This window comes from Podarcis vaucheri, assembly GCF_965113315.1.
Source record: "Podarcis vaucheri genome assembly, chromosome: 18".
In the NCBI taxonomy this organism is placed as follows: domain Eukaryota; kingdom Metazoa; phylum Chordata; class Lepidosauria; order Squamata; family Lacertidae; genus Podarcis; species Podarcis vaucheri.
Window position 1 is genome coordinate 8,283,904 of NC_138756.1, and position 20,040 is coordinate 8,303,943.

Consider the following 20,040-nt stretch of genomic DNA (forward strand, 5'->3'; position numbering starts at 1 on the left):
TCAGGACGGACAGACGGAGGCGGCGCTTGGATTAACTCTTGTTGCAAAACGATACCAGGACGTGTGTGCACGCAACAAAATGTTGCAGCAGATAGTTCTTCTCCAGAGAAAACCAATTTGCATGAATAATACAACACAACTTTACCACATCACCAATAAATTGTTGTTGTTGTTGAGTCATTTAGTCGTGTCCGCCTCTTTGTGACCCCCTGGACCAGAGTACGCCAGGCACTCCTGTCTTCCACTGCCTCCCGCGGTTTGGTCAGACTCATGCTGGTAGCTTCAAGAACACTGTCCAACCATCTCGTCCTCTGTCGTCCCCTTCTCCTTCTGCCCTCCATCTTTCCCAACATCAGGGTCTTTTCGAGGGAGTCTTCTCTTCTCATGAGGTGGCCAAAGTCTTGGAGCTTCAGCTTCAGGATCTGTCCTTCCAGTGAGCACTCAGGGCTGATTTCCTTCAGAATGGAGAGGTTTGATCTTCTTGCAGTCCATGGGACTCTCAAGAGTCTCCTCCAGCACCAGAATTCAAAAGCATCCATTCTTTGGCGATCAGCCTTCTTTATGGTCCAGGATGATGGGAGTTGTAGTCCAACAACATCTGAGGACCCACAGGTTGAGAACTGCTGGTCTAGAATGCTGTCCAGCCTGCCAACCCCCCCCCAAGAGGCTCCACTTCCCCTCCCTTTTTCCACCCCCCTCCTCCAACAGGCACTGTTCTGTGGCAGCAGAGCATGCTCAGTCTGTGTACTTTCCCCCAAAGAATTCTGGGTACTGTAGTTTGCAAAGGGCGCTGGGAAATGGAGTTCTGTGAGGGGCACAGGACAGTGCCCAGGATTTTTTGGGGAAAGTCTTCACTGGTAGCTTTGCCAACTTTGTTTGGGCAAAATACAGGATTGGTGTGGGGTTTTCCCACCAGGTGCTGAATTAACTTCAAAGCACATGAAAATGTTATATAGATGGTATCTAAACACCGAGTAAATTGGCAGAAATCTATAAATCCAAATCAAAAAAGTGTTGGGAATGCAAAGAGAATGAAGGTATTTTTTTTAGTCATATGTGGTGGTCTTGTAACGTTAAGGCTTACTGGGAAATGATATATAATGAATGGAAAACAATGTTCAAAATAACATTTGTAAAAAACAAAACCAAGAAGCTTTCCTTTTAGGAATTATAGGGCCAGAACTACCCAAATTTATTCATTTGTGCGACTAAAGTGGCAAGAATGTTCTTTGCCCCAAAATGGAAAGAAGAAGCCGTCCCAGCAAAAGAAGAATGGATACAAAAACTTACGGAATTCTGCAGAAATGGTGAAACCTACCGGGGGAAAATAAGAAATCAAGATAGCAAACTTTTATAAAAGAATGGAAATGGTTTATTGAATATTTACAAACACACCGTAAACAGATAAGGACCTTGGCAGGATTATTGTAATAACCTGCAGTTTCGAAAGAGTGTACATTTAAAGCAGCTGACTAAAAGAATAAGTTAATTTAGAATATGCAGGAAATGTAAAAATAACAATAATTAAGGAACAGCAGAAAGAGGTTGCAGGATGCGACCTGCTGATAAAATAATGGCCATTTATAGCTTATGAAATCCGCAAGACAACCAACCCGAACTGACTAATTTGGATTAACTGAGTCGTGGGCTTCGTCATGCCAGCAGAAGGTGGATGAAACTCTTCTCCTCCCCCCATAAAAAACTCCCAATTTTTGAGCAGCGACAGATGGGCTTCAGCATCACTGCTGCCACAAGTCACACGCCACCCCCTCCTCTCCTTTTCTCATCCACAGACTTTCTGTGTTGCCCACCAGAGTCACGACTCAGCCCTGGGCGACGCAGCAGCCACCGTTTCCCTCTCCCGGTTCTGCAAAGATGAGTTTTCTTCTCCCAGTGCCACCTTTTTGCTTCTGCAATTGATGCTTGTGTCTCCATAGGAACCATCTGGGAAGGACAGTTTTCTTCCGTACGGTCTTCTCCAGGGAAAAACGGTGCCTCCTTCATCCCCAAGATGACAAGCGACGGGCAGCGAGGCTGATGGACGGGCACTGCCTTGCCCAACAGGTACGTGCCACACTTTTTTCTCACCCTCCGGAAGTTTTGGGCAATAGAGGGAGGCGGGCGGAGGAGAACCCGATTTGGTCCGTATTTTAAGCAGAGCCACGCGATGGGCTAGAAGCGGATCGGAACGTCGTCGTTCTTGGAATTTTGCACCTCTCTGAATTTTGCGACGAAAGAATGTGCAGTTCTGCACACTCCCCCCCTTATTTTATGATAAATACTGAGAAATACTTAGGTTTCCAGCCATTTATGTATCCAGGCAGTTTCTGATGTTAAGACTACCCACTGAAACGAGTAGCACTAATTAGGACTAATTGAAATTAATTGGCGTGCTCACTAATTTAAGCGGCTGTACTCCGAGTATAATTTAGCGGGATACCGCGCAAAATATGTCTTTAAATGCCTGGGGTTGTATCCAGCTGGCTAATAAGAACCTTTAAAAGGAATTAAGCCAAATTAGACATGCCTATTAACTTCAATGGGTCTACTCTGAGGAGGACTGATTTGACTGCAGCTTATTTGACTTTTTGTGATGAAATATGTATTTGAATATAAATCTTGTCTGTCCTTTTTTTGTTGTTGAAAACACACACACACACTATTAATTTGGACATGGAACGGAGTGAAGCTACGGACGCTTGCAAGATTGACTTGGATTGGGAACAGGCTGATCTGTCCAACTCAAGCCGTATATGACAGTAATTTCCTGAGATGCGTGCCAGGGCATGAGAGAATGGCTCGATTATTGCAAGGAAGAAATGTTTTCCATTAAAAAAAAGTTTCTGGGACTCCTAAAGCGGGAGGTTGCTTGTTGCATCCCTGAATGATTTTTTTGCTCTGAAGTAGTCTCCCCTAAAAAAAAGGACGCTTTGTTGGGCACAGCACCAAAAAATGCACATTTAGGAGCTTTGTGCGAGGTCACAGCCCTGAAAACAGTGCTTTTTTTCGGGGGAATCGCTTGCAGGATCAAGCGTCTCACTTGGAGCTGTCCTTGGTGCTGAAAGTGTTGAGGAGCCAGGCCTGAGCCCTGACGCTCGCAGACGGGATCCCACAGTACCACCTCCTGCAGAACCAAGGCGCAGGATATTTCCAGGTCCTACACATGTGCATCCCCCTGATTGCCAGTCCAGTGACACAGAGAGAGGACCAGGTGGGATGCTGTGGAGGATGTAAAGAGTGCCTGTCCTCAGGCCAGAGTGTTGGCCCTTAAAGAAACTAACTTCCTCTACCCCCCAAGGTCTAGGAGAGGTAGTCTGGGGAGAGAGACTCCATGTGATGGCCTGGGATTCGGACTCGGAAGCTGAACCTGAGGAATCCCAGCCTGCACAGGAGTCCCCGCCTCCAGAACCAGCTGAGCCAGGGCTGCGGTATGACCCTGAAGGGTCCTCACCTGTGCTGGGTCCTCAGGTGCAGGCACCAGCTGAGTCTGCTCTGGCTCCCGAGGTGATGGAGGACCCATTGCCCGCAGGTGCGCCACTCTCAGCCCCATCAGGGGAAGGTGAGGTGGCCTCTGGGTCCGGGAACCCTCCAGCCTCTCCTGGGCTGCAGAGGCTCAGGGCAGAGAGGCGGAGGGAACTATGCTCCCGCAGGAGGAGTGCTCGCCTCCAGGCCAGGAAAGGCAAGTCACCTGTGGACCGGGGCCGCCCTATGCCTCGGGGCAGATAAAAGCCAGCCAGCCCCAGTCCCAGGTTGCGGGAGCAACATTGTTGGTAGCCTGTTCCTGCCTGAACCCTGTCCTGCTCTTCTGCCAGAGTTCCTGACCTCACCCGACTCCCTGCCTTGGACCCAGCTTCAGCTGTGACGGACTGTCTCCCTACTGCACCCTTGACCTCGGACTGGACTCGGACCTTGCCTCATGGTTAACCCTCAGGACCAGCACACTCCACTTGCTTTTAACCAGGGGTGTGGGACTTCTGGTTTGTGGGCCACTTTTTGCCTGCCAAGGGTTCCATGTTGCCCCGCAATGCCGTTTTCCCCAAAGCACGCCCACCGGTTCATCCGCCGACATCACTGGGTGATGGGAAGGCGGGGTTCAATCCTGCTGGGGTGCATTCCCTGCGGGGAACATGCTGGGGAAGTAGACCCCCGCGGCCAGCGATTTAGGACCCTCCACAAGTCAGCTAACAAGCGAAGGGTTCGATTCTGTATTGCCGGCGTGTTCCCTGCGCATGCCCAGAAAGGTTCCAAGAGAAAGGGCCCCTTTGCAAACAGCCCCTCGCTGCACTTGGGGGCTTCAAAGCACAGCAGAACCTGATGCCGCCATGGCGCCGGGTAATTGACAGGTGGGCATGGTCGCCCGCTTGTCCAGGGTTCGGAGCGAAGGAACTGGCCCTCCGTTGCTCTTAAGCTTGGTGGGAGCAAGTGTCTCACTTGGAGCTGTCTGTGGTTCTGAAATGCCCGAGCTGCCTTGAGCAGAACCAGAACAAGATCAAACTGGAACGTGTCCAGAGGAGGGCAACCAAAATGGTCAAAGGCCTGGAAACGATGCCTTATGAGGAACGGCTAAGGGAGCTGGACATGTTTAGCCTGGAGAAGAGGAGGTTAAGGGGTGATATGATAGCCATGTTCAAATATATCAAAGGATGTCACATAGAGGAGGGAGAAAGGTTCTTTTCTGCTGCTCCAGAGAAGCGGACACGGAGCAATGGATCCAAACTACAAGAAAGAAGATTCCATCTAAACATTAGGAAGAACTTCCTGCCAGTAAGAGCTGTTGGACAGTGGAATTTGCTGCCAAGGAGTGTGGTGGAGTCTCCTCCTTTGGAGGTCTTTAAGCAGAGGCTTGACAACCATATGTCAGGAGTGCTCTGATGGTGTTTCCTGCTTGGCAGGGGGTTGGACTTGATGGCCGTTGTGGTCTCTTCCAACTCTATGAGTCTATGATTCTAAGATGCCACCTCTTCTGGGTTGAGTAATTCGGCAGGGTAAGAAGGCATTGCTCAGACCCTCTTTGAGCGGAGGCAACAGGAATATTTGTCCTTGGAGGAGGGTAAGGTAAAGGAAAAGGGAGCCCTGACCATTAGGTCTAGTCGTGGACAACTCTGGGGTTGCGGCGCTCATCTCGCTTTATTGGCCGAGGGAGCCAGCGTACAGCTTCCGGGTCGTGTGGCCAGCATGACTAAGCCACTTCTGGTGAACCAGAGCAGTGCACAGAAACGCCATTTACCTTCCCGCCAGAGTGGTTCCTATTTATCTACTTGCACTTTGACGTGCCTTCGAACTGCTAGGTTGGCAGGAGCAGGGACCAAGCAACGGGAGCTCACCCCGTCACAGGGATTCGAACCGCCAACCTTCTGATTGGCAAGTCCTAGGCTCTGTGGTTTATCCCACAGCACCACCTGCGTTCCTTTGGAGGAGGGTGCCTGTTGCCTACTCTTAAACCCACGAATCTACGTTTACCTTTTTTCCAGTGCAGCAAGCGGTTCAGAAAACGTCAGGTAGCTCCCACTACCATTTGTGTTACTTGGGGACCTTACCCGATGGGTCACCATCTTCCAAACAATCAGGCCTCAGGCTGAATCAAAATTACTTCTTGTGCTTTCAATTCTGCCTGTTTTTAATAATCTGATCTGCATGTGTCATTGAAATCTTGGCTTGTCACGGAGCAGAGAGCCATTTCGATTTATTTATTTGCTCCTCGTCACCTCCTGCCTTTGCACCAAATGGTGCTTGTTGAGTCCTGGTTCACACGCAAAGATCGGCCAAAAAACCGAACTCCCACACTGTGTGAAAAGTGATCAATTCAGTCTTGCATGGGGCTTTCTAATGATTCATGCCCGAACGTCAGTAATGTTCATATGGGGGAAGAGCGGAGGACATGCTACATAGAAAAAAAGACTCCGTACCAAAATTTGCATTTTTTAAAAAAATAAAAAAATAAAAAAGAGGAATGTGTCAGTTCTGCTGCAGAAGAAGACTAGATAATTCGGAACTTCACAACCTTCACAAAACAGTGTTGCTAACCGTAGCCTTGTTCTGTCTGCGTGCATTTAACTCCCCTGTTTAGGAGCGAGATAAAACATCCTGCATTTAGGGGGATAAAATGAAATATCTCAAGGCCACAAGTACGGGGAAAAGGTCTTGGTTGTCCTAACAGGGCATAAACTGACCTGTGAGCCAGCAGTGCGATTTGGCTGCTAAAATAAGTAATGGCAACAGAAAGGCAGGGTCCCGGTGGTCAGAAATAATGTTTCCTCTCTACACTGGCCAGGCAGTTTCCCCTGGTTTCTCATGTCCAGTTCTGGGTGCCCCGTTTTAAAGAGGACATGGAACATCCAGGGCGAGTCCACAGGAGAGTGGCCAGGGTGATGAGGGGTGGAAAAATTGGGTGTGTTTGGGATTTTGGCTGAATATTAAAGTAAAGGGTAAAGGGACCCCTGACCATTAGGTCCAGTCGTGGCCGACTCTGGGGTTGCGGCGCTCATCTCGCTTTACTGGCTGAGGGAGCCGGCGTACAGCAAGGATGGTCATGTGGCTAGCAGGACTAAGCCGCTTCTGGCGAACCAGAGCAGTGCACGGAAACGCCGTTTAACTTCCCGCCGGAGCAGTACCTATTTATCTACTTGCACTTTGACATGCTTTCGAACTGCTAGGTTGGCAGGAGCAGGGACAGAGCAACAGGAGCTCACCCCGTCATGGGGATTCGAACCGCTGACCTTCTGATCAGCTAAATATTAGAAAGTCCCTAATGGGAAGAGCTGTCAGGCAGTGGACAGGGGGTGTGTGCAATATTTCACCCCAGATATTTCAAGCTGAAACTTGGTATCTGCTGGCCAGGGATGCTATGTTTGCAGCTTGTACCAAGCAAGAGGTTGAAATGGATGTAATAATAATAATAATAATAATTTTAGTTATACCCCGCCCATCTGACTTGGTTTCCCCAGCCACTCTGGGCGGCTCTTAACAGAACATTAAAAACACGTTAAAAGATGAAACATTAAAAACATCCCTAAACAGGGCTGCCTTCAGATGTCTTCTGAAAGTTGGATAGTTGTTTATTCCCTTGACATCTGATGGGAGGATGTTCCACAGGGTGGGCGCCACCACCGAGAAGGCCCTCTGCCTGGTCCCCTGTAACCTCACTTCTCGCAGTGAGGGAACCGCCAGAAGGCCCTCGGCGCTGGACCTCAGTGTCTGGGCCGAACGATGGGGGTGGAGACACTCCTTCAGGTACACTGGACCGAGGCCGTTTAGGGCTTTAAAGGTCAGGACCAACACTTTGAATTGTGCTCGGAAACGTACTGCGAGCCAGTGTAGGTCTTTCAAGATCGGTGTTATGTGGTCTCGGCGGCCGTTCCCAGTCACCAGTCTAGCTGCCGCGTTCTGGATTAGTTGTAGTTTCCGGGTCACCTTCAAAGGGAGCCCCACGTAGAGTGCATGGCAGTAGTCCAAGCGGGAGATAACTAGAGCATGCACCACTCTGGAGAGACAGTCTGCGGGCAGGGAGGGTCTCATCCTGTGTACCAGATGGAGCTGGTAAACAGCTGCCCTGTATACAGATTTGACCTGTGCCTCCATGGACAGCTGTGAGTCCAAAATGACTCCCAGGCTGCGCACCTGGTCCTTCAGGGGAACAGGTGCCCCATTCAGGACCCAGAGTGGCTGGGGAAACCCAGCCAGATGGCCGGGGTATAAATAAAATGTGGTGTCCCCTTCCAGCTTCACGATTCTCTGAGAGGCACTCGGGGAGCTTATCCCTGATAGGATGGATCTCTCTTCCGACTCAGCGGGTGTTTTCAATCAGTTGCCGTGTTTCCTTGAAACGAAACCTTAATCCCATAAACCGGAGCGCTGGCGATCTCCAAAGGGCAGGATTATAGATTAACGCAACAGAAGGATTACAGCGAGGGGAGGCAGGTTGCTAGAGATGGTAAACTCTGTTCTCATAAGGAAATGCCATGAGGGCGATCTGAGCTGGAGGCGGCGGAGGTGGCTTAAATTCTGGGTTTCAAGCATCCCTCCTGCACCCTGGGCACGCTTAGGAAAAGCGTTTGCCCTCCCCGTGGAAGATTTAGGGTTCTTTCGCAAGGACGGCAGCAAATCGTGGTGAGGTTTGGGGAGGTTAAGCTTTGCATGCCGATAAGATCGACTCTGGCGGGGTTGGGACATGGAGGGTGAGAGAGAAGAGCAAAAGGACACATCCTTTGCATGTAGAAAGTCCAGTCTGTGGCATTTCCCGGTAAGACATCGAAAGGTTATGGTTTGAAACCCCCTGCTGCTCACACGGAGTTAGGAGCATGGGAGGTTGTTTTGAACAGAGTCATACTGTTCTTCGATCTAGGTCCATACTGTCTTTGTTGTTGTTTAGTCGTTTAGTCGTGTCCGCCTCTTTGTGACCCCCTGGACCAGAGCACGCCAGGCACTCCTGTCTTCCACTGCCTCCTGCAGTTTGGTCAAACTCATGCTGGTAGCTTCGAGAACACTGTCCCACCATCTCGTCCTCCGTCGTCCCCTTCTCCTCGTGCCCTCCATCTTTCCCACCATCAGGGTCTTTTCCAGGGAGTCTTCTCTTCTCCTGAGGTGGCCAAAGTCTTGGAGCCTCAGCTTCAGGATCTGTCCTTCCAGTGAGCACTCAGGGCTGATTTCCTTCAGAACGGAGAGGTTTGATCTTCTTGCAGTCCATGGGACTCTCAAGAGTCTCCTCCAGACCATAATTCAAAAGCATCCATTCTTCGGTGACCAGCCTTCTTTATGGTCCAGCTCTCGCTTCCATACATCACTACCGGGAAAACCAGAGCTTTAACTATACAGACCTTTGTTGGCAAGGTGACGTCTCTGCTTTTGAAGATGCTGTCTAGGTTTGTCATTACATTTCTCCCAAGAAGCAGGCGTTTTTTAATTTCGTGGCTGCTGTCACCATCTGCAGTGATCATGGAGCCCAAGAAAGTAAAATCTCTCACTGCCTCCATTTCTTCCCCTTCTATTTGCCAGGAGGTGATGGGACCAGTGGCCATGATCTTCGTTTTTTTGATGCTGAGCTTCAGACCGGACTCAGCTTATCTATATACAAATATGCCGTTAAGACAGGATTTGCAAGCAAAAATACAATACAATACTCCCTTACTGCAGAGGAATATTTGAGGTCATTGGGAGAGTCAAAATGGCTTCAGGATGGCTCTCTTGTACTATTTCAGACACATGGTTCATATATTTAGATATGTGTGCATTTATGAATATTTATTCTATATAACAACTGCTTCTTATAGCAACCCCTCTCTCCCTCTTTCCTCCCCTGACAAACATCTCCTTTTGGAAACACATGCAACCCATTTTAATTCTGTTCCCTTATCTCCATCTCTCTGTCTCTCTTCGTCTCCCTCCCCGTCCTATGCTGTCATTAATATCATTTATTTTTTTTTAAGTTACTAAGGGAACAGGACTTTTAATAAACGCGAATGGAATTGAGTATTTCAAACAAAATGAAGCTGAAGTTCTTGCTGGCAAAGGAAATAATTATTCCGTGAAATACAAAATGAAAATTTAAGGAAAGGAGGAGTTGAGTGGGCAGTTGGAGGAAAAAGGTATTATATATGCTTTTCATTAGCCGTTGGAGAATTTGCCTTTAAATCGGGCTGTTTCTTAACACTCTGGGAGGCTCCCAACAGAATATTAAAAACACGATAAAACGTCAAACAATAAAAACTTCCCTAAAGAGGGCTGCCTTCAGATGTCTTCTAAAAGTCAGATAGGTGTGTATTTCCTTGACATCTGATGGGAGGGCGTTCCACAGGGCGGGCGCCACCACCGAGAAGGCCCTCTGCCTGGTTCCCTGTAACCTCACTTCTCGCAGGGAGGAAACTGCCAGAAGGCCTTTGGAGCTGGACCTCTGTGTCCTGGCTGAATGATGGGGGTGGAGACCTTCCTTCAGGTCTACTGGGCCGTTTAGGGCTTTTAAGGTCAGCACCGACACTTTGAATTGTGCTCAGAATCATCCTGGGAGCCAATGTAGGTCTTTCAGGGCCCTTGTTATATGGTTCCGGCGGCCACTCCCAGTTACCAGTCTAGCTACCATATTCTGGATTAATTTCAGTTTCCGAGTCACCTTCAAAGGTAGCCCCACGTAGAGTGCATTGCAGTAGTCCAAGCGGGAGATAACCAGAGCATGCACCACTCTGGCAAGACAGTCTGCAGGCAGGTGGGGTCTCAGACTGCTTACCACATGGAGCTGCCCTGGACACAGAACTGACCTGTGCCTCCATGGACAGCTGTGAGTCCAAAATGACTCCGAGGCTGCGCACCTGGTCCTTCAGGGGCACAGTTACCCCATCCAGGACCAGGGAGTCCTCCACACCAGCCCGCCCCCTGTCCCCCCAAAACAGTACTTCTGTCTTGTCCAGATTCAACCTCAGTCTGCTAGCCACCATCCATTCTCCAACCGAAATGACTATGTCCTTCAGGGACACAGTTATGGTGTCTTACAGCCCATTCATTGTCTCTTTTGCAGCCTCTCAGCCTAACAACGGTGTTGTACTGATGTTGGAGAAGAAGGGATCGGATGCAGTAATTTTTCCTCTGGTTCTAGAGTTGCCAGCCTTCTGGAACCGCAACTGGAAGGTATGAAGGCATGTAATCTCCCCTCACCCCCCTCTCTCCTTTCCTCCTTTCTTTTTATATTGATTTTTTATTACCTTTCAGAAATTTTAACAAATCAACATTAATACCTGTACATGTTTCTCTTAACGGTTTGACTTCCCACCATGGGTATAGCCAGGAATTTTGTTAGGGGGAGCAGGTTTTTGTTGGGGGTGGGTGTTATGTACTGAAGTTCTCACCCTGGGCCAGCAGGGGGATAGTGTAGATAGTTATGCAAATGAAGGATCGAAAGTGACGTTCAGTGATTGGATAGTTTTAGAAAATTGCTACAGTTACGTTGTACTGGAGCTCTATATAAGCAGGCTGACTGAGCCCTTCAGTTCAGTTCTGTTCTGGCCTCTGAATAAAGAAGAGCGGTTGAAGAATCGCTGTGTTGTCTGATATGTTCACCCACAACTTAAGAGTGGGGAGAGAACCTCAGATTTGTATTGATTTGTGTTGATATTGATTGATTGGGGGGGCAGCTGCCCCCTTGTTTCCCACCCTTATTTCCACCCCCCCCCCACTGCATTATGTAGCATAAATCTAAATCTCATACTTCTTTTCTCTGTTACAATTGTGGTCAATTCTCCTCCGCTGCCCAGATTTCGAATCCTGCTTGCAACTTCATTTTTTAAAAAAAGTTTATAGATATATATTTATTTAAAGTTTATACATTTCATTAGTTTTACAATCCTTTTAAGATTTCCAAACTTCCTCCCAGTAGCACCTTAGAGACCAGCTAAGTTTGTTATGAGCTTTCATGTGAATGCACACTTCTTCAGTTGCCAGTATCAGATATCTGAAGATACCAGATATCATTTCCCAGAAAGCTTTTACCACCACATACGGTAAAAAGCCCCTCCTTCCAAGAAAACTTTTTTGTTGTTGTTTAGTCGTTTAGTCATGTCCGCCTCTTCGTGACCCCCTGGACCAGAGCACGCCAGGCCCTCCTGTCTTCCACTGCCTCCTGCAGTTTGGTCAAACTCATGCTGGTAGCTTCGAGAACACTGTCCCACCATCTTGCCCTCTGTCGTCCCCTTCTCCTTGTGCCCTCCATCTTCCCCAACATCAGGGTCTTTTCCAGGGAGTCTTCTCTTCTCATGAGGTGACCAGAGTCTTGGAGTCTCAGCTTCAGGGTCTGTCCTTCCAGTGAGCATTCAGGGCTGATTTCCTTTAAGAATGGAGAGGTTTGATCTTCTTGCAGTCCATGGGACTCTCAAGAGTCTCCTCCAGCACCAGAATTCAAAAGCATCAATTCTTCGGCGATCAGCCTTCTTTATGGTCCAGCTCTCACTTCCACACGTCACTACTGGGGAAACCATAGCTTTTACCTTTGTCGGCAAGGTGATGTCTCTGCTTTTTAAGATGCTGTCTAGGTTTGTCACTTTAATAATAATTAAAAAACCCAACCCTCCTATTTCCGCAGGCGAAAGGGGTGTTTGGTCAGAGGCGTGGCATCGTCATGGAGTAGATCTCTGGAAAGGAAACTCCCTCACCCCCCGAAAACCACACACACACACACACATGATCCTGGAAGATGCTTGCTGCCTGACACCACCCCTGGCGAGGAGTTTTCGCCGTGCTGCTGCGATGGACAACGCCTCAACGCTGGATTACGAGCTCCTGTCCCCGGGGCGAGTGGAGCCCGTCCCCAGCCCTTTCGGGATGGACGCGGAACAAAAGACGGTCTTTGCCTTCGTCATCCTCCTGCTGGCGTTCTTGGTCATGCTGATGGTGCGCTGCTTCCGCATCCTGCTAGACCCTTATAGCCGGATGCCTGCTTCATCCTGGACCGATCACAAGGAGGGGCTGGAGAGGGGGCAGTTCGATTATGCCCTGGTATAGCTCGGGCGAGGCCTGATGTCCAAAAGTGGGGGGAAACCTTGGCATCTTCTGGAGTAGGGTTTCCAGGGGAAGCGAAGTCGCTGTTCTCAAGGGATGGGTGGGCAGGGGATGGGGTTTTTATTTGGGTGCGGGCAGGGGAGTTTTCCGTTTTGTGAGGTCGTAAGCAACCACGGGAAGGTGCCCGTTTCAAACCATAGCTGTCAACATCTCCCTTTTCTTGTGAGGAATCCTATTCAGAATAAGAAAAAAAGGGAAATGTTGACAGCTATGTTTCCAACGCGGCATCCGCCGAGCTTCTCAGCGCAGGTGAAATAAATGCTAAACCACACGGTTTCGGGACAGACTGAAAAGTGCTCTGATCCAAATTGGGTGTGTGTATGTGTAGTGGTTGGGAGTTACTCGTGCGTAATCCTGCCCCGTTTGAGCATCGGACTGCCTGGTTAAACCCTCCGGACTGCACAGCCCATCTCAGCGTGGCTGCCCTTAGTCACTCGTAGAATCCCTCTGTGGGCGTTTCTTAAAGCGCTGCCAACATAAGAGTTGTTTGACGCCCAATCGTCTCCGCCTCTCACTGCGCGGGAGTCTCCTGCGCAGGGTGGGCAGCGGGGTGCTTGGGCTCTCCTCGCTAACTTCCAACGAAGAGTCCTGGAGCCCCTGCACCTCCCTGTCCCGTTGCTCTCCTGGATCCCTGGTGTTACACTCGTTCTCTTCCCCTTCTTCCCAGCTGAGTCTCCCTCTAGTGCTGGGACCTTCTCCTGCAGAATCAGAGACCCTCTCCAGTGTGGTGTAGTGGTTAAGAGCGGTAGTCACGTAATCTGGGGAACCGGGTTCGCGTCTCCGCTCCTCCACATGCAGCTGCTGGGTGACCTTGGGCCAGTCACACTTCTGTGAAGTCTCTCAGCCCCACTCACCTCACAGAGTGTTTGTTGTGGGGAGGAAGGGAAAGGAGAATGTTAGCCGCTTTGAGACTCCTGAAGGGGAGTGAAAGGCGGGATATCAAATCCAAACTCCTCCTCCTCCCGTGCCTCTGATGTCAGTTCCCTGACAGTATGTGAAAATCTGTTCGGAATTTCCTTTGAAATCCGCTTCGCCAGAGAGAGGCCAAGAATCTTAGATCTGATCCATCTCCTTGTCCGTTTTCTGTGTCTCTGGACGGGGGGAGAGGGAGGTGCCCCCTTTGCTGTGACCTGAAATGTCTTGTGTTGTGGGGGGGGGGTAGGGAGTTGTAGGGGGGTGGGCTGGGGGGGGCAAAGGGTGGGGAAATGCCATGGGGTGGCAGCGAAGGAATGTTTTGGCAGCGAGGGGCGGAGGAGAGCTCTGAGGTCTGGAGAGAGGAAGGGCGTTGAAGGCGACTTAATTGGTTTGGATTGGAGACAAATCAAAGCTGTCAACATCCATACCCTCCAACATTTCTCTGATAGAAATAGGGATCTCCAATTCCATAATAGGGACGCGGGTGGCGCTGTGGGTTAAACCACAGCACCTAGGACTTGATGATCGGAGGGTCGGCGGTTCAAATCCCCGTGACAGGGTGAGCTCCTGTTGCTCGGTCCCTGCTCCTGCCAACCTGGCAGTTCGAAAGCATATCAAAGTGCAAGTAGATAAATAGGTACCACTCTGGCGGGAAGGTAAACGGCGTTTCCATGTGCTGCTCTGGTTCGCCAGAAGCGGCTTAGTCCTGCTGGCCACATGACCCGGAAGCTGGACACCGGCTCCCTCGGCCAATAAAGCAAGATGAGCACCGCAACCCCAGAGTCGGCCACGACTGGACCTAATGGACCTTTATTCCATAATAATAATAATAATACAGATAACTAGAGCATGCACCACTCGGGCCACACAGTCTGCGGGCAGGTAGGGTCTCAACCTGCGTACCAGATGGAGCTGGTAGACAGCTGCCCTGGACACAGAATTGACCTGTGCCTCCATGGACAGCTGTGAGTCTAAAATGATGGAGGATTTGTGGCCCTCCAGACCTGGATGAACTACAACTCCCATCCTCCTTGACCATTGGCCGCACTGGCTGCTGGGAGTTGTAGTGCAGCCTCATGCGGAATGTGCCATGCCAGCTGTCCCCGGTGTATCTTGGCGGACGAATGGCTGATGCTGACATAAAGTCACTTCTTGTATGTCTCTGCTTAAGCGCTATTCAGGAAGCAGAGGAAAGACAAGTACCGTATTTTTTGCTCTATAAGACGCACCAGACCACAAGACTCACCTAGTTTTTGGAGGAAGACAACAAGAAAAAGAAAATCTGAATCTCAGAAGCCAGAACAGCAAGAGGGATCGCTGTGCAGTGAAAGCAGCGATCCCTCTTGCTGTTCTGGCTTCTGGGATAGCTGCACAGCCTGTGTTCGCTCCATAAGATGCACACACATTTCCCCTTACTTTTTAGGAGGGGAAAAGTGAGTCCTATAGAGCAAAAAATACAGTAATCCATGTGGTTCTGGCTCTCCAAATAAAACAAAAACCCTAGCTTGCGCCCGAAAGTAGGAGTGTTTCAGTCTCCCAATCATGCTGTGAGGCAGTCCTTGTCTCCAGCTTTCTCTTCCACCCATAACTCTTGTCCCAACCAGCTTGCTTTGGCGTTGACCCTGGTATGTCATGTGTGAGTCTGTGGTGTCCAGGCCGCCCAAACCGTCTCTGCTCTCTGGGCTTGGAGAGTGTGTGAAGGAGCGTCTCCACCCCCATCGTCCAGCCCGGACACAGATCCAGCACCAAGGGCCTTCTGGCGGTTCCCTCATTGCAAGAAGTGAGGTTACAGGGAACCAGGCAGAGGGCCTTCTCGGTGGTGGCGCCCACCTCCCACCAGATGTGAAGGAAATAAGCAGCTACCCTATCTTTAAAAGGCAGCCCTGTTCAGGGAAGTTTTTAATATTTAACGCTGTATTGTTTTTAACACTTGATTGGGAGCCGCCCAGAGTGGCTGGGGAGACTCAGCCAGATGGGCGGGGTATAAATAAATAAAAATTATTATTATTATTATTATTATTATTATTATTATTATTATTATTATTTATTTATTATGTGTGGGGAAAGTTCTCTTGCCCCAGCGAAATCCATCTTGGAACATGAGCCATAGGGATGGTTAGGGAGAAGCCTCTGTCGGCCAGAGTCTTACGCACGCAGAATGGAAAAAAAGAAGTCGTCTCCATAAAATAGGAAAAACTTTTAAAACTTACGGACTACAGTCGTACTTTGGAACGCCTTGGTACTCAGACGTTTTGGCTCCTGAACGCTGCAAACCTGGAAGTGAGTGTTCCGGTTTGCGAAGGTTCTTTGGAACCCGAATGTCCGACGGGGCTACCACGGCTTCCGATTGGCTGCAGCAGCTTCCTGCAGCCAATCAGAAGCCGTGCTTTGGTTTCCGAATTTTTTGGAAGTTGAACGGACTACTGCTTCCGACGTGCGGCTGTATTGGAAATGGCAAAGGTGAAAGCGAAAGAAGAGGTCAAGCGCTGAATTTTATACTGAAGAATGAGACCGGTGCTTATTTGGAAAATATCCTATGTTAAATGGAATCGCCGGCAGGATTAAAATATGAGCAGTGGAAGAAATGCGATTACAATTGTAATGAAGGAATTGCAGAATAGACAAAAGTACAACGCAGCGTGAAAGGGGGAACTGGAAACACCGCGGAAGAAAGGTCCATGTTTAAATGGGTATCAAATTTGAGGTTCATTTGTTTAAGAAACGGTGAAACACAATAAAAATTGAATGGGAAGGGCGGGGAAGGAACAGGAGTCACAGGGACGGTTAGGGAGTAGATTCCTCCGGCCGTGGCAGAAAACTGGGACAGGGCTGTGGAAGGGAGGGGGGTTAGTATCCTGCAAATGCCCCTTCCCGAGGGGCTTTGGGAAGAATTGTGCAGGCCACAGTTCACCTTTGGGGTGGAGTATTTGGCCTCTTCTGTGCTGTGTGTTGCGGACAGGGAGCTATTTCTATAAGAAGGGTAACAGCACCTCGTTCGCCATGAAATAAAAGCTGCCTTTTGTTGCTAAAGCTGCCTGTCGCCTCCTCTTTGATCTCCGCACACCCAGCCATTGCGGAGATATTTCACGCCTGCAATGCAATGTTTCGAAAGGGCTCTCGTGCACTGTCTCTCTGCCTCCCCATTTGAAAATTGGCAAATATGACAGAAAAACAATAGAGGTAGATGCACGTGGAATGCTACTGCTAGCTTGCAGTAGCCAGAATAATCCTACTTTGAAATATATATGTGTGTGTTAATAGAGGCAGTCCATAGCGATGCAAAGGACATGGGTGGCACTGTGGGTTAAACCACAGAGCCTAGGACTTGCCGATCAGAAGGTCGGCGGTTCGAATCCCCGCAATGATGGGGTGAGCTCCCGTTGCTCGGTCCCTGCTCCTGCCCACCTAGCAGTTTGAAAGCACGTCAGAGTGCAAGTAGATAAATAGGTAGCGCTCTGGCGGGAAGGTAAACGGCGTTTCCGTGCGCTGCTCTGGTTCGCCAGAAGCGGCTTAGTCCTGCTGGCCACATGACCCGGAAGCTGTACGCCGGCTCCCTCGGCCAATAAAGCGAGATGAGCGCCGCAACCCCAGAGTCGGTCACGACTGGACCTAATGGTCAGGGGTCCCTTTACCTTTACCGCATCAGGCCAACACGGCTACTTACCTGAATCTAGAACTCAGGCAAATTGGTCATGATTTGGCAATGGCGGCTCTGCTCCTAGACTATTGCCCAGAACAGGGGTCTGCAACCTTTAAGACAAAAAGAGCCACTTGGACCCGTTTCTGAAGAAAAAAACACCTGGGAGCCGCAAAACCATTGCAACATTTAAAGCATGCACGCCGCTGCCCTCCGATCTGACAGCGGGCGGGAAGGTGACGTCGGGACGGTGCGTGACTAACGCACGCACCGCCCCCATGCGACGTCACAGCCAGTACAGCGCCCGCCACAGTGGGGAGTGTCGGGGCGCACAATGCGCCTCCTCCCCTCGCTAGTATCCGCTCCGGTGTAAAAGAGCCAAATGCGGCTCCGGAGCCGCGGGTTGCAGACCCCTGGCCCAGAAGTTGCTTTTCTACGATGACCCTTAATTTTCCTGAGTTCCACCACCACTACCACCCCAGCGCACCTATTTGTTTTTCTCCGTTAGTAACGTTGCTAGCTGATTCGTGTACCCCCAAGGCCATTCCATCTCCTCCAACATTTCTCCAATGAAAATAGAGAAAAGTGGGATGTTCCGAGGTCAAATCAGAAACCGGGACAGCTTATGTGAATCTGAGACTGTCCCTGGAAAATAGAGACACGACTGGACCCAATGGTCAGGGGTCACTTTACCTTTAAGCAAGAGCATGGACGCACCTCGTCTTAAGAGCCTATTTTAGAGATGTCAAGTCCAACCGTTTGGGAAACAAGGAGAGTGCCACAGACCTTTAACCCAAAATAACTTTATTGCTGCCGTCGCTCATGATACAAAATGAAAAAGTTGGGCCCCCCCCAGGCGGCCGGGTCTCGGTCTCAGTGCCGTGTGCGGCCGACCCCTCCCCCGTTGCACAGAAGGAAAGTCACGGTCGTGGTGCGGAGGAGCTCAGGACCACAACTCAGCACACGCAAACACCACGCCCCTTGGCTAATGCATTACCACCATCATCAATAATAATAATAATAATAATATTAATAAGAATCGGAGGGAGGGGGGAAAGCACCATTTGGCAAAACCCAAAAACAAGTACGGGAGACGAAACGAGGCAGGAAAGATTGGTTATGAGAGAGGATGTCGTGTTGAGAAGTCTGGCTTGGGGTGCCTCCCCAAGCCCGCTGTGGACTGAGCTGGGGAGGTCCAGGGGTTTCAAGTTTTAAAGGAACCCAAGCCTGCCTCCTGACACCCATACTTTTTAAACAACAACAACAAGGGGAGGGAAGGAATGGGAAGAATCCAGAACAGGAAGAGGACCGGCCACCTCCTCCTAGGACAACCCTTCTCAACCTTGTGGGTCCCCAGATGTTGTTGGACTACAACTCCCATCACCCCTAGCTAGCAAGGCCAGAGCTCAGGGATGATGGGAGTTGTAGTCCCACAACATCTGGGGACCCAGAGGTTGAGAACCGCTGTCCTGGAGGATTTGCCCCTTCGGTAAAGCCCCAGCGTCGCTCAGTTCCAACAGGGGTGGGTGAACCTGTCACTTTCAGTCCCCCTCTCTCTTTCCCCCCAATCTTAAATCCAGTTCTCCATATTTCTGCAGCCGTTTGCAACTTCGTTTATTTTTTAAAAGCCCCCTTGTGAAAACTCACCAGCGTTTCGGTGCAAATTTCTCGCACCTAGCTTTGCCCGTTGTTCCAATTAACAGGCGCGTTTTCGAAAGCGCTTCCACTTAATGTGAAGTGGGTTTTTGGTTTCTGGTTGCTGTTTGGGCTGTTTCCGCTTAACCGCGTGCATATCCGCACGCACGATTTGCCTGGAGAACGGTTGCAAAATTGGGAGATGCGCGGATTTCAAAGGATGGCCCCGCTTTGGTTCACGGTATTGGCACTTGCTGAGATGCAAACGGAATTGAAATTTCTTCCCTTACCCCACATTGCTAGGCCTGTGTGGACCTCAGGAGACCTAATGGAGGGAAGGCAGAGGGGACAACTGAAGAGGTGTCAAGCAGTCAGAGGGCGAGCACAAAAGGGGAAAAAGAAAACCTGAGCAAGATTGCGCCCCTGGAACTCCGAATTGGAGAATGGCCACTGTTTCAGGTCCGGTTTTTGTGGCAATGAATTAAAACAGCTGCGGTATTGCCATGGCAAAACCTAAAGCAGGTGTTTCACAACCTTGCTCCCACACCCTCAAATCCACACGGACTGACATGGCCGGGGCCTTTTGTGAATGAATTTTGTGAATGAATTTGGTAAATGAATGAATTTTGTGAATGAATTTTGTGAATGAATTTTGTGAATGAATTTGGTAAATGAATGAATTTTGTGAATGAATTTTGTGAATGAATTTGGTAAATGAATGAATTTGTGAATGAATTTTGTGAATGAATTTGGTAAATGAATGAATTTTTGAATGATTTTTGTGAATGAATTTTGTGAATGAATCAATTTGTATTTGTGTGGCCCCTGCCATCGCTGTATGGCAGCCGTTATTTTTACCCATTATTCCGCTGAGGCACATTGAGGTTCCTGAGGCATCAGAGAGAGATTCTTGCTGGAAGAGGAGGAGGATGAAAAATATAGCTGCATGAGAAGAAGGTGCCCTATGGCACATCCGGGTTAACGCCTGAGTCTGTCGGTCTCCATCCAGGGGGTCTGTGTCGGGCACAAGCATGTCAAGGGCTCGGGGTGGGGGCAGAGGCCTTGAGGGTGGCGTGGGGGGGTCTTCTGGCCCCTCTTGGAGCCACGTTTCCCACTACAAATTCAGTAACCCCGCTATGAAACAGGTGGCCGCAAGGAGGGAGGCTAGCAGTAGGTGGCGCCAGAGGCAAGAGGCAGAGCCCAAGGGAGGTGGAGCCAAGCCCAGACTGGCAGCAAGGAGCCAGGCAAGTTGAGGCTAGCTGGGGGTGGACTGAGGTTGGCGGAGGAGGCCCCCCATTTGCTCAGATGGGGCACAC

At 49.8% G+C, this 20,040-nt stretch overlaps 1 protein-coding gene across 2 annotated transcripts; it reads left to right on the plus strand.

The window, feature by feature from the left end:
- Positions 1-1,696: 1,696 nt before the first annotated feature.
- On the plus strand, positions 1,697-12,571 carry CTXN1 (cortexin 1). 2 transcript variants are annotated; one of them, XM_082206821.1, is made up of 3 exons: positions 1,697-2,064; positions 10,505-10,614; positions 12,062-12,571. In XM_082206821.1, exon 3 carries the CDS (start codon positions 12,160-12,162, stop codon positions 12,478-12,480), a length of 321 nt encoding a protein of 106 aa, XP_082062947.1. In that variant the 5' UTR covers positions 1,697-2,064; positions 10,505-10,614; positions 12,062-12,159; the 3' UTR covers positions 12,481-12,571. The 2 variants fall into 2 exon arrangements, with proteins under 2 accessions (XP_082062947.1, XP_082062948.1); XM_082206822.1 differs by lacking the exon at positions 10,505-10,614.
- The last annotated feature ends 7,469 nt before the right edge of the window (positions 12,572-20,040 follow it).